At 45.3% G+C, this 13,851-nt stretch overlaps 1 protein-coding gene across 1 annotated transcript; it reads left to right on the forward strand.

Moving 5' to 3' along the window:
* Positions 1–9,153: 9,153 nt before the first annotated feature.
* LOC136475307 (uncharacterized) lies at positions 9,154–13,550 on the forward strand. Its single transcript, XM_066472849.1, has 4 exons — positions 9,154–9,344; positions 11,599–12,652; positions 12,854–12,956; positions 13,138–13,550. The coding sequence occupies exons 2-3, from the start codon at positions 12,226–12,228 to the stop codon at positions 12,943–12,945; spliced, it is 519 nt and encodes a 172-aa protein (XP_066328946.1). The 5' UTR covers positions 9,154–9,344; positions 11,599–12,225; the 3' UTR covers positions 12,946–12,956; positions 13,138–13,550.
* Positions 13,551–13,851: the final 301 nt, after the last annotated feature.

Genomic DNA, 13,851 nt, shown 5'->3' on the forward strand with positions numbered 1-13,851 from the left:
GTTCCCGTCCGAGCACAGTTCGGAACGGTTTCAGAGTCCACAGCTCGGCTGATTTCGTCCCGTTTAGTTGCACTTCTTGAGTAGGTTCAGGTGCAGCGCTACCAAACGAGGCACCAGGCCCAGGCCTGATAACAACTTGGCATACCGAGCTCCTAAAATCGTGCTAAGAAAGGCCTATGACTAGAGGAGGAAAAAAAAACTCCCACCGGCTCTTTTGGTCCTGTTCGCTTGGCTGATAAGTCATTGTTGAAATGACTGTTGGCTGATTTATTGTGAGAGAAAAATATTGTTCGTTGGCTGAAAAAGTACGGCTTATAAGCCAAACGAACAGGGCGGACCAAACGGATCTTTCGCAAACAGAAACGTTGTAATCCGAGCGTCGGACCCTCTCCAAAATATCGGACGCACTCCAGCACAGACAACCACTCAATCCTCAGTTAATTTTTTTATCCACTCATTTCTCAGCCTCCACAACACCGCCACCTACCCTGTCTCTTCTTCAAACTCCTCTTATCCTCACCAGGCGAACGACACAATGAGCTCAACCATCCCCATTCTCCTCTCACATTGACCAGGTACAAGTCGCTATTGTTCTTGTCGCCTGATGGGATTGCTTTCGCTGCGGGCGGTGGCGGCAACTATCTGAATGTGGTTTCGCCCGGCCACAACAACTGCGCCGCCCTCCGTGGGGGCAGCCGGACGAGTCGGAGGCGTTCTCGAACATTATGTTGGGCTACATCAACTGCATGCTCATGCCCGAGGACATCGACGATAAGTTTGAGCACTACCTGGAGCACCCCGCGTTGTTCGCTGCGCTGCTGATGACCTCCTCCTCCTCCTCCTCTCTCTCTCATATGTTGCAAGAGTATGTTTCAAGTGTTTAAGATGTTTCAGATGTATGTTGGAAGTGTTGTATATCGATGCTGCAAAAGTAGATCGGGATGTTGCACATGTTGTAATGGCTATACACATATGCTTCAAGTGTATGTTCCAAATATTTCATCTATTCTAGACTATGTTGCAAATGTTTTATCCGATGTTAGAAAAGTAGATCTAGATGTTGCATATACATGCATGTTACAAGCATATATTTCAAGTGTTTTCAGGTGTTTCATATATATGTTTGCAAGTGTTTCATCTGGATGTTGTATATGTTTGTAATGGTTTTCAAATATTTTCAGGCGTTTTCGCAAGTGTTTCATACGCTTGTTTCAAGTGTTTTATATGTCTTCTTTTGTATGTTGCAACTATTGCATCTGGACATTTTAAAAGTATATCGGGTAATGCACATGAGATTCGCGTGGGAAGTGACTAGCGGCGCAGGTGACGTTCGGGGCGGCAGGGGCCCACAGCTAGTGCAGTCGCTCGCAAGCCCAAAGCGCCAGGCGCTCGCTAGCTCCGTGTGCGGGCACCGTGTGGACGCTAGCGCAAGTCCATTTCGCAAATAGCTTCATCAATGAAACTCCTTAAATAATGCTCTCACATAAGAAGATGATGTTGTGAAGCTAAAATTGGTAGTTTGCATAACTGTTTTATGAAACGGTTCACCAAAATAAATTTAGTTCTACCGGTAAAGCTGCTCATAAAGCTAAAACTAAAAAAACGGATTCGCCGGTGAAGTTAAGTTGTGGCAAACCAGACCTAAGTTAAAAATGGCTTGTTTTTTTTCCCACAATATGGAACGAGCAATAAAATGGATTCCATGACAACGCCCAAACGGGTCACGTCCTTGCCCATGTACGGGAATAGGATTCTGACGGGCTTGTGTCCAGGAGCTAAATTAAAAATGGCTTAACTCATGATAAACGGAAATTGTTTTGTTTTCTATAATACGGAACGAGCAATGAATAGGATTCGTCGACAGCACCCCAACGGGTCACGTCGTTGGCTCCTTGCCCATGTTTGGGGATAGGAATAGGATTCTGAGCCCTTGTTTAGGCCCTGATTCTAAAAATTTTCATCCTAAAGTGTCGCATCGAATCTTGCGGCATATGCATGGAGTACTAAATGTAGACGAAAAAAAACTAATTACACAGTTAGGTAAGAAATCGCGAGACGAAACTTTTGAACCTAATTAGTCCATAATTAGATACTAATTACCAAATACAAACGAAAGTGCTACAGTAGCCAAACAGTAGCCAAACCCAAAAAAAATTTGGGAACTAAACGCGCCCTTAGTCCGCGAAAAGTTTTCCCAAAAAGTGATACAGCCCATCACATCGAATCTTGCGATACGTGCATGTAGCATTAAATGTAGACGAAAAAAAAACTAACTGCACAGTTTGGTTGGAAATTGCGAGACGAACGTTTTGAGCCTAATTAGTTCATGATTGAATACTAATTGCTAAATAAAAACGAAAGTGCTATAATAGTCAAATTTCAACTTTGCACCGACTAAACACGGGCTGACGTGCTTGCGTCCAGCAGCAGAGCACAAAAATGATATCATCGCTGATGATCTGTTTGAATGCGTCATGCGTGCGCATTTGCAGATGGCAAGTTACTGTCACTCTGTCAGCAATCAGCACGTGAGAAACGTAGCTGGTAGCGAGCTGAGGCTTGACCTATTGTGTGATACTAGCAGAAAGCGCGCGCCTTCGCGCGCGTGGGCGAGAGAGCGTGGCAGATATAGAAAGCATATGTTATGTTGATATCTTTAGATTTGACTTAAATGAATATGTTTATCAAGGAATAGTCATCAGAGAGACTAATGCTATAGTTCATTAGACGACAAAAGCATCAATATTAAAGATAAGTCAACGTAACGGAGTACCCTAAAGATAGATTGCTATCATGATCATGATAAGGCAGCAATGAGTAGCTAGTAAAATGAGCATCGATTTTTGTATCTCTTCGCCGATGAATCAGCAGCAGCTTGCAAGTGATCAGTTAGCAATTTGCAAAATCAGGTGTTTCCCATGATTGAGAACGCAAAGGTGGAATTTGAAGCCTCATTCTTTGTCAAAGCATTCAGCATCACACGTTGGGCCATCTGTAAAGAGAGAAACGGCTACATCTTTAGACAAAATCAGCCTGATACAGCTATGTACAAAGGTGGAATTTGAAGCTTCACACCCAAGGTTGTTTTTCGCTACATAAGCAACTCATGTAAAACATTTCTGTTACCAAACAACTATGTACAAATGAAACATTAAAAAATAGGTTGCTAATTATATGGTGTTCTCTACTCAGACCAACTGGCGCAGGCAAAAGTATTTTTAAATGATTGAAGTAACCATATAATTGTCTGAACTTTGAAAGGTTGCTATGGCTTAGAACATAACACACACTGCACCTATAACCAAGCTTTATTTCCCTTGAATACCAACTAAGAAAATACCTAACAGAGACATGCATATGCACTGTCTAATTTGACTTACACTGAATATTTGTAGTGTTCAATTAGACTTCCTTAACAACAGAGTATGCAAAGAATTATTGCTTTTTTTTTTGTGCCCACCTGCTTGATGACAAGCATAGTAAGCTCTGTAGCCATCGCTCCGAACAATGAGTCTGCCATTGGTCCACAATTATCAGCATTCTGGATCAAGTCTGATATAAAATGGAGCATGCGGCACTTTCTGCAGAGCAAATCCGAATTAGGCCGTTGGACCATCCATCACAAAAAAAAACTATCAATTCTAAATAAATCTGAGGGCAGCACAATAAATACCAAATCTATAAAATTGACAGGAATTTGTGTGTAACGTATAGATGAACCAAACTCGAAACGAAGCATAAGATATTTAAAGAGTTGTTCTAACCATTAGACACATGCAGTTTTGAAGGTCATGAAACTCTCTTCCTTTGTACGTGCACATGAAAAAACATGCAGTAAATATGATTATACATATGCATGTGCAGAGGAATTTTTATGAAATAACAGAGTGAATTATGGCTTTATTATAAATGGAGAACCTGCATGAATAAAATATATTAAAGGGAACTGCATATCTCCCGATACTCAAGACTCAAATTTAGACAGTTCGGATCGATTTGCAGTCATGTTTGCCTCTACGCTTCGTGGCTTCTTTTTTTAAGCACAAAAGGGGTCAGCACATACAACCTCAATAATATCATAGCTCACACCTTTGAAGAAATTGTCACCTGAAAATGATTGAGTTTCAGTAATCTGTGATATAGTTACACATGCCTATATATGGTGCAACAGGAAACGGTATTACCATATATAGCAAAACAATGTGTTTTTGCTTTCACCTTATTTACTTCACAAGGTTGAAAGGCAGCCAATCTGGAGAGAAGTGGTGCGGTAGCAGCCACGTGGCCATTTCAGTGGTCAGTAAATCTATACCTAAATATGGATAACAGAATGTTTAATAATGAATTCAAGGTACACATAGCTTATCCCCTAGGAGAGTGAGAGACTATGCAGGATAACGTGTATGGATGGTCGAGACCCTTGGTAATGGTTTTGTGAGTAAATAAATAACACAACGGCATTCATATGTACAGTGATAGAAATTGAGTAAATCGCAGAAACGAAATTTGTAACTTGTCCACTAATATGACCATTTATAAGATGTTGACATATATGAATTTCTAAGAATCCATGGTATGCGCCAAAAAACATCAAACTGGGACAATATGTTCCTGACGGTTCACAGTATTTGTAGAAATTTATCCATATATGTTTTAGGATTTGCTTTATCTGTGAATTAACCAAGAACATGAATTTGTAAGAACCCATGGTAGGTGCAAAGAGGGATTCTTAGCTACAACCTGCTTGGAAATTGCATACAATAGTTAAGATCCTGCATTATTACCTCTAAAGAATATGATAAAATATTAAAATGCAGTTCCCAGAGGTAAAATTCAGAAGGCAGCTAAGATAGCTACAATGCAAATTAGGAACTGGCAAGATTAATTCATAGGAACTGCGACCGAACTACCTTTCCTTCCATGCTTGCCTCGTTATACATCTGCTGCTTGTCGTTCACATTGGACGTTCTGCTGTATGTGGCTGTCCTTGCCATCTACAAATTGTAGATTGATCAGATAACACATTACCTCAATCAAGAATCTAAAAAAACAATGTCCATCATCAAATTAGTTGCTGCTAGGTGGAGAGTATCATACCGTAGCTTGCTTGTACTTCAGGAATTGATTGGTAGAGGTAAAAAATAGAACAAAAGATTCAAGGTTACCATGGCTTGAGCTGTGATGGTTATTTTTTTCTAATGCATGAGTGCCATGTAAAAAAAATATCATTTTCCCTATGGGAATGAGGTAAAAAATTTAAGCAACAAAGTGAAACTCGGTGGCCTGCCATCCAGTCTGAGTTCCATACGATCTTCTGGGGAACAGGAGAGGCTAAACCATTAGCTCCAAGCAAGCGATTTTTACATAACTTTTAGGGACAGAACTACAGTAAAACAAAATAACACTATGTTGCTTTCAATTCTGAACCCTTTCAAACACCAAGCAAAATAAAAATCAGAAGGAAAAGGAGGACAGAACTATAGCTAAGTATCATGGAGCTCTAAATTGCAACTACCCTTGAGGCTGATTTTTTTTGCAATATAAATACTTGGAATAGGTAGCAAAGCACACCTAGACTGAAGACAACAAATTGTAAAAAATAAGCATCAATTGAGATGTAACTGGTCATGAGAAGCTGTTACATTTAGTATAATTAGCCGATCATACCTAGTACCTTATAAGAGAACAAACATCAGAAGCTCTTACATTTAGTATATAAACAAAAAGATTTTATGACCTAACAAAAGATCAGCAGAGTGGGAAGTAGTGGAGAGGCTACCACTCACCATCTGTCGCAATGAAAAAGATAAGAATTTTTCTTAATGAAGACAGGATTTTGAGAGGCCTCAGAAACATATCAATCATCATTTGTTCATCAACTTGGAGCTTCAAGGCATGGTCACAATTGGGTTACTCTCATAAATCGCACAGTATAAGTAGCAGAGCATGCTTACTACCTCACAAGCGAACGAACATCAGTTCATATCCTTGACCAATGGGTCTGGAATTTTCATCACAGGCCGAAGAAGGGAAAAGTTTAGGAATCCAAGCCAATGTAGGGACAAATCAGAGAGACAGAATCAAAATGACAAAACGAGAGGAAACGGGAGCACCTGAGACTGCTCCTTCCCAATCACGGCACCATCGAGGGCCATCTGTCCCGGGCGCGTCTACCATACGTGGGCAACGCAGGGTCCCAGGCGGTGCGCCACGGCACGGGGAGAGAGGGAGAGAGAGAAGGCGTTGGCAACCGGCGAGCGGAGAGGGAGGCGCTGAGAAGGGCAACCGCGGTGGCGTGCACCACAAGGGTAAATCGCCGTCGCCCGCGTCCGGGAAGAGAGGGAGGGAGACGCCGCAAGGTCCCCAACAACCAAACCTGCTACTGTCCCCCTTGGGCCTCGGTGCGTCAAATCATACCATCTATGGCTGAATTGTAGTTAGCTATCAAGGAATTCACGCATAGAAGTGCTCTGTGCCACTTGGAAAGAACAAAAGTTAGCATATGTCATTGACAAAGTTTACATTCAGCAGTAGTTAGAAACCAGGTGTGTAACAACGACATATTAAATGATTCATATTAACCAATCTATTTTTTGAAGCATCAATTATTGAGATAACCTATGTTTGAGAATATAGGGCACATGACAGATACTTGTGCGGTTACATCTAAACATTAGTATTCGCAGCCGAGAAGTTTATAGACACCATCTTTACCCTGTTTCCCTAATTGACTCTTCATGATTATGGCAAGAGTGCAGGTAACAGTTATTTGTCCGTAACATCGAATAAAGGACCTCAGATAGCATGACTCCTTTGTCCCAATCACCATTATGTATATGCAAACCACTGCAAAGGCATGCCATGTATAAAGAGCAACTGGGATTGCGTTTTAAAGATCTGACTATGAGCATAACTAAAAATTGAACTAACAAATAACGAATAGATAGAGATATGTTTTTTTTGTAGGCCTGTTTCTTGAATTGCCACAACAAACTGGAATAGTCTAAACTGCACAGCAAAACCTTATTTGGTAAGAGGTCTGACCTACTACCTAACATATAGGCAGGAAAAGTATCTAAAACAATGCATGTAGTGTTAAGAAGACGAATAAAATTGCTAATGTGGACTCATCATCTGACAGTATTATTGTGAACCCAATAAAAAAATAGCAAACAGGATCAGCTATCTAAACCACTAAACTGTATGCGTATGTGGTACGTAGCTAAAAATAAACAAAATCACTGAAAGAGCCTGCACAATAAGAATACCACGAGATCCCAAGTCCCAAGCAAGTACTCACATGAATCTTATACCTAGAGGACAATATTGGATTGTTCTGACGGATAAGCATCTGAAGGAGCACTAAATTCAGTCGACCAGGTATACTGAAGCACAGGCGAACGTTCCGCTTACCCTGGAGCCAGAACCCGTGTTGAGGAGGTGGACGCCGAGACCTGCCGCGACCTGAGACTGGTCCTCCCCAATCGCGGCACCGTCGAGGGCCACCTGAACCGGGTGCGGCCACCATGCGCGGCCAACGCAGGGGCCCAGATGGTGCGCCGCGCCACGGGGAGAGAGGGAGAGAGAGACGGCACTGGCAAGTGGCGAGCGAAGAAAGAGTCGGTGAGAAGGGCGGCGTGGGGAGGACCGTCGAGCGGGGAGGAAGCGGCTAGGGTTTCGTCCAGCCCATGAGTATCCGCGGGAGGAGGCAGCGTGGAGGGCAAGGTGCACCGGCGGCGACCGGTGGGGCTCGGGCACGCCGCTCTGCAGCGGCCGAGGACGGCCACCGTGGGCGCGCGCGCCTCAAGGACGTCGCCGCCGCCTGCGTCATGCGAAGATCTTGTTCATTCATTTATTCTTCCATCGTATTAGGCCGTCGCCCTGCGCCCGTCGAGAGGAAGAGAGCGCGGGGATGGAGAGAGGAAGGAGAGAGTAGAGGAAGAGGAAGGGAGGCGCGTGCGGGGGCGCCACCGGCGGCGGCGTCGTGGCGACCTGCGGGAGGAGCGGAGGAGGACGGGGAAGAGATAAGGTGGAGGTTTTTTTTCCCGGAAGGATCAGAATCGAAAGCCCTGTATATATTGGGTGGCCTAGCTCCGGAGCAGAAGCTGCACGACACCGAGAGAAGCAGAGGGAAAGCGGATGGAAGCGAAGGAGGAGAAGATGAAGCCGCTTCCGGCCGAATCCGCTCCGAGCGATCACAGGCACACGATGATAGATCGAACGGTCGAAATCAATTAGAGGGACGTGGACGGTGGTTCCTTCGGGAAACCACCTCCGGCTTGTTTGGGTTAACACAGTTCTGCCTTTCCTGTTTTTAGGTCGTTTCAGTCTTTCAGCCACATCTTAAACGATACTCCCTCCGTACCTAAATATTAGTCGCCACGACATGCGTGTCGACAACTTTAACTTAATTTATAAAAATACGTGTAACATTTTTATCTCTAAATAAATTTATTAAAAAACTAGATTCAAATATCTATCCAATAATACTAATTATGTATTATAAATATTAATTTTTTTAATATACATTTAGTCAGAGTTATTTCTTGGAAAATAAAAACGAAAAATATTTAGGGACGGAGGGGCATGTCACTACGACTTTGTGTCTTACTAATACAGGAGAACGACGTCGGATCTCGCAGAGTGCACACCTAATAAACCAAAGAGGGATACTGTTCTAGAATGAAGATGTATACACCAAATGACCAAATTCTTGGGAGACTCCACCTAACACTAGCCATGCCATCCATCAATGTCTTTAAAACATAACTTTTGCTACTCGTATTTTTCCTACAGAATGTGAATATTCCCTCTTTTTCGAAGTAGAAGGTAACATAACTCTGAACAGAAGGACATCTTTCATCGTGATTTTTTTATTGAGAAAAAATAACTCATGCATATGAGTCGGTCTTATACTTGGCTATTTGGCTTGAGCACTATGGGCCGGCCCAAGCACGGCACTAGGAAGCACGGCCCGGTTCGGCTCGTTTCGTGCCCGTGCCTGACACAGCTTGATCGTAGTGCCGTGCCTGGGCACGGCACAAATAATGGGCCGGCACGACATGGCTCGTTTATTCTCCACCGTTGATGAGCAGCTTGGATACCAGTGTATAAGCATCCCTCCCCCACCTAAACCCTAACTTCCTCCTCTCTCTCCCCCCACTCATTTCCTCGGCAGCGCCGGGGGCGGGAGGTGCGCGCGGTCGCGGGGCCATGCCCCGAGGCCTCAGGGCGCCGGCGCATCTGCAGCAGCGGTGGGCAACCAGCGGCGGCAGAGCAGCGCGCGGCCGGCGGCGGCGCATCTGCGCGCGGCGCTCGACCAGTGGTGACGGAGGAGTGCACAGGTTTGAATAGTTGAGTAAAAACCGCGGAGCGGCAGGAGCTAGAGGGGTAGATCTGAACATCGCTGTTGGGAGGAACAAAACCAGTATAGTGCAATGCAAATTGAGCCCCCTGCCCGACCCTCGTCGGCGGCCGCCCCGGCCACGACGCCCACCTGAGCTGAGCACCCCCTGCTAGACCCTCGCCGGCGGTCGCCCTGGCCATGACGCCCACCTGAGCTGAGCGCCCCCTACCAGTTCCTCGTCGGCGGCCGCCCTGGCCTCGACGCCCACCTGCTCCGCCACCCACCGGCCCGCCTGCTCCGCCGCCCCTCGTCCCTCCTGTTTGCGCCCCTCGCTGGTGGCTTGCAGCCCTCCTCCTGCTGTGGTGGTGAAGTCTGGAGTTGGCGTCTCCCATGCGCTGAGCTGCCATGGATGCTGGCGGCGCCTGAGGAGCGTGCTGGACACCTGTTCGACGTTTTGCCTGAACTGATGGCGTCTCTGGCAGATTCCATGCCTGAAGCTGTCACACGAAACAGGTGGCCGTGTACCTTTCTCTACAACTTCCAGATTTGCTCTAGCCTCGCTGAGCTCTAGAGGTGTGTTGGAGCTACTTCTTTTTCTTCGGTTTTTGTTCATGGAGCTCCCGGGGCTTGTCTTCTCCCCGGGACTGAAGATTCAAAAAGAAATTTGGCATGCCTTTGGTTTACCGGTCTCTACACCGGTTTGTGATAGCTCCTCCTTTGTTTTGGTTGCGGCATTTGGTCGCTGTAAGTTTAGATTAGTGCCGGAGTCGGCAGGGCTTATTCTTCAGGCAACCATTGGTGGCACCGCTGCTCACTTCAATGTCTCCCAGGTCCCAGCTTGGTGATCGTGTGTTTAGGTTTGTGGTTTCCTTCAAATCTGTTGGCCTCTTTGTGGCCAACCTCTGTTCCTTTTCTTGCACTGCCTATGAAGTCTTCTTCCATCTTTGGGGAAATGACGGTCCCAACTGGAGGCGTGAAGTTGCTCTGTTTCTGGCTGAAGAAGAGAAAGCGTGGCAATCAGCTTCTTCCAAACCTTCTAAGCGTTCTTATGCTGAGGCTGTCAAATCTCCACCGCTCTCTGGTGCTAATTCCATTCCTCTTGGCTCTGGCTTTCATCGTGAAAGCTCTGCTCATCGCTACCGTCAGGAGCCAAGAACTCGACGCTCTGTCTTTAATCGCATTCTCTTCCCTCCTGGTTCCCGGCCTGTTCGTCGACCTGTGTTTGACCGTATGGTCTTTCCTCCTCCTCCTCCCCCCTCGTCCAAATGGTCCCTTGTTGATCCCTTGCAGTCGCTGCCTTCTCCCTGGCCATTTACGTATCAACTGTCGCTGGCCAATAAGGTGTCACGCGTGCCGGATGTCCGGCCACGCTGCTGCTAACTGTCTTAATGCTTCAGCATTTGAAAATGGACAAGATCCCCGGCAAGATCAAGGGAAAGGCGGTTTCGGTCCCTAAACCAGCCTGGTTTACCCTCGGGTCTAATGCCCAACCGACTGCTTCCAACCCGCCATCCTTTAATTCGTTTGGAGAATTGGCTCGGTCTTCTTGGGCCGCCAAGGAACAAGTGCCTGCAATTACTGTCCCGTGGAGGTTGCGGCCCAATGGAGCGGAAAAGGACTCCCTTAATAACAGTGATGTGCTACACGAGGCCCTCAACCCCTCCTCTTGGAGACTGCATGGCTCTTCGCCTTCTTGTCGTCCTCCTGCTCCTGCTATAGAAGCCAGCGGAAACCCACTCCACGAACATCAATCCGCATCCCATTCTCACCCTCATCAGCTTCCTGAGCTCGATATCATGGCTTACCAAAGAGCTGATCCCAACCCGTTCATCCCCGAGAATCTCCAATATGAAGATGTTCCCAACCGCGAGTTCATGATTCGCGCGGTTGCACCTGTGAGGCCTCCTGCTCGACATGAAGACCTCGCCATCGTCACCATCGATCCTCTCCCTGGTAATGCTATGCATTTTGCTGCTGTTAGGGGGGTGATCAGGGACTTCTTGCAACTAGAGAAAAGGGTTACCTTCCTTGATATTCAGCCTTCACATCTGGGTCAGGCCTTAGTCAAGTTCACTCATACGTATGACAGAGACACTTTGGTTCAGGAAAGCCCCCACGTGTTTGATAATGTTAGTGTTTCTTTCTGTAAGCATAATGAAGGTAGAAACTGGCGCAGAGCACAGTTCAACTATGAATGTTGGCTGTTACTGTTAGGGTTCCCTAGTGATTATTGGACTGAACGTCATATACAGCAGGCTGCGGGGGTTTTGCAAAAGTGCTGATCTTTGAGGCTGATGAGAGGTATATGACAAGGCTTTTGGTGAGAGCTAGGGTTAAGGACGTGCAGAAAGTGCCCCAGTTCATAGTATATGAAGACCCAGATACCATTGATGGAGAGTCTTGGACTATACAATGTGAAGTGTTGCAGCAAAAGCCCCAAGGAGGTGGGCCACCAGATGAAGACCCCATTCCTGAAAATTTGGATTTGGAGCTAGGTTTGCCATTTGACTTCTTTGGGCTTGGGCAGCCCAGTTAATGGAACATTTGTACAGCCAGAGCAGGAGCAAGGACAGGAAGGCAATGACTGGGACCCTTGGCCAGAGGAAATTCAGGCACAGGAACAACAGATGCAGAATGTTCAAGGGCCTGAGCCAATGCTGGACCTGAATGATATTCCTGAACTAGAGGATGAAGCTCATATTGATCTGAACCAGCCACCAATGAACCAAGATCTGGATCCAGTCATAATCAACCCTATATAGCCACCCCACAATGGTGATTTCTTAGAAGTCAATGACATTCAGGGGAATGAACAGATACATTATCTCTTACAGCATGAAAATGAGGTCTTTCAGCTTAACCCTCAAGAGCAAGAGCTAATGGAAATAGTTGATGAGCTCCAAATTGACCAGGCAAACAATGCTAACATTGTACCTGTCGTTCCACCCTCACCGATCTATTTGGTGGTTGAAGAAGTTCCTATTGATCAGCTAGTTGGGTCTGATGATGAGGAGCCCCCAGTTCATGATGAAAATCCACCAGAGCAAGCAGCAGAAGAAAACCAGGATGGGATCCAGATAGAGCAACTTCAAGAACCACTAGAGGAAAACCAGGCCTTCCCAGAAGAAGCTGAGTTCTTTGAAGCTCTTATTGCAGAAAATAATCAGCAACTTCAGATTCAGAATAACAACAGCAACAACATGCAGATTGGCAGAGTGTTGATTCAGGCTGAAAAAAGGGACCCTGCCTGGACACAATATATGAGGGCTGAGTCTGCTAGGCTTTGGGCAAGATTCTTCTCTACAGGTAATACATCTGATCTTCACATTTCTATACCTGTAGCCTGGGCTAATTTTTTCACAGTTCTTCTGTTATCACCTGGTAACTTTCAATGGGTCAAACAGCTCCATTCCACTAAAGTACCTGAATGCCTAGACAGTAATAATGGTGTCATTCAGTTCTCAATCCCATTAGCCTGCCTTGACAATGATTTTACCTGCTTATCAGAGGCTGGAGAAAATGGACTGAGGGTTCCAACTCTGGACAGGGTAGCACATCTCCTGGCAAAAGAAAGTCAGGCAAAAGAGCAGCAGCCATAGTGGAGACAGAGGTAAGAAGGAGTCCTAGGCTGAAAGATACTGCAAAAGGTTTCAAATTAAATGGTTGCTCAAATAAAAAAATGTTTGGCTTGTACCTCAACACCACCAATAATGAAAAAGGAAGAAATAAAAAAACTTGCCTTTGAAATCTGCAAGTTAAATGATTCTGAGATCAATGATGATCTTTTGCAGAACAAGAGGAAGAAAAGCAACCCTGTTGCAAGGGCAAGGATCACAGCTGGGGAGTCCTCCTCAGCTCCCACTTTTCAGAGAAGCTTTGAAGAACAGGTGGTTGAAGGGAGGTCTGCAGATCAGCAAGGCAGGACTGCAGATCAGCAGGAAAACTCAGGAGGAGCAGCCTAGAAATTTAGGGGCTTAAATATGTTAGCTTTTGATCTTATGGCTGTTATGTCTCTTTTGTATCGTCTTAGTATGACTGTCAGAAACATGTCTGCTTTATTCAGAACTTGTATGTTAATTTGGGGTTGCTGGTTAGCTAAAATTGAACTTGATGACAATGATGTCATTGTTATCTGCTTGAGGAGCAATGTTATGGAAAATGCAAATTTGGAAAGCCAGAAACCTACCATTTTATCATGAATCAATCACCTAATAGAACTTGGCATGTCTTATGTTGGAATGTGAGAGGGCTGAATGCTGCTAGAAAGTGGGACTCGATCAAAAGCAAAGTCTCAAATAATAATTGTGACATAGTTCGTTTTCAAGAAACCAAAAAAACTGACTTTGATCAGACATTCATCAGAGGTATTCTGCCGCCAACTTTTGATGATTATTGCTTTGTCCCTTCAATTGGAGCCTCAGGAGGTCTTCTTGTAGCCTGGAAGTCATGCTTATTCACAGGAATCCTTAAATTATCGTGTGGCTTTGGTCTAGCCGTGGAATTTA

Source organism: Miscanthus floridulus, chromosome 8, assembly GCF_019320115.1.
Source record: "Miscanthus floridulus cultivar M001 chromosome 8, ASM1932011v1, whole genome shotgun sequence".
NCBI lineage: Eukaryota > Viridiplantae > Streptophyta > Magnoliopsida > Poales > Poaceae > Miscanthus > Miscanthus floridulus.

Coding starts and splice junctions, on each gene's coding strand:
- LOC136475307 (XM_066472849.1), top strand. CDS start 12,226: ATGGAAATAGTTGATGAGCTCCAAATTGACCAGGCAAACAATGCTAAC. Junction 12,653..12,853: donor GGCAAGATTCTTCTCTACAG/GTAATACATCTG, acceptor CCTGCTTATCAG/AGGCTGGAGAAAATGGACTG.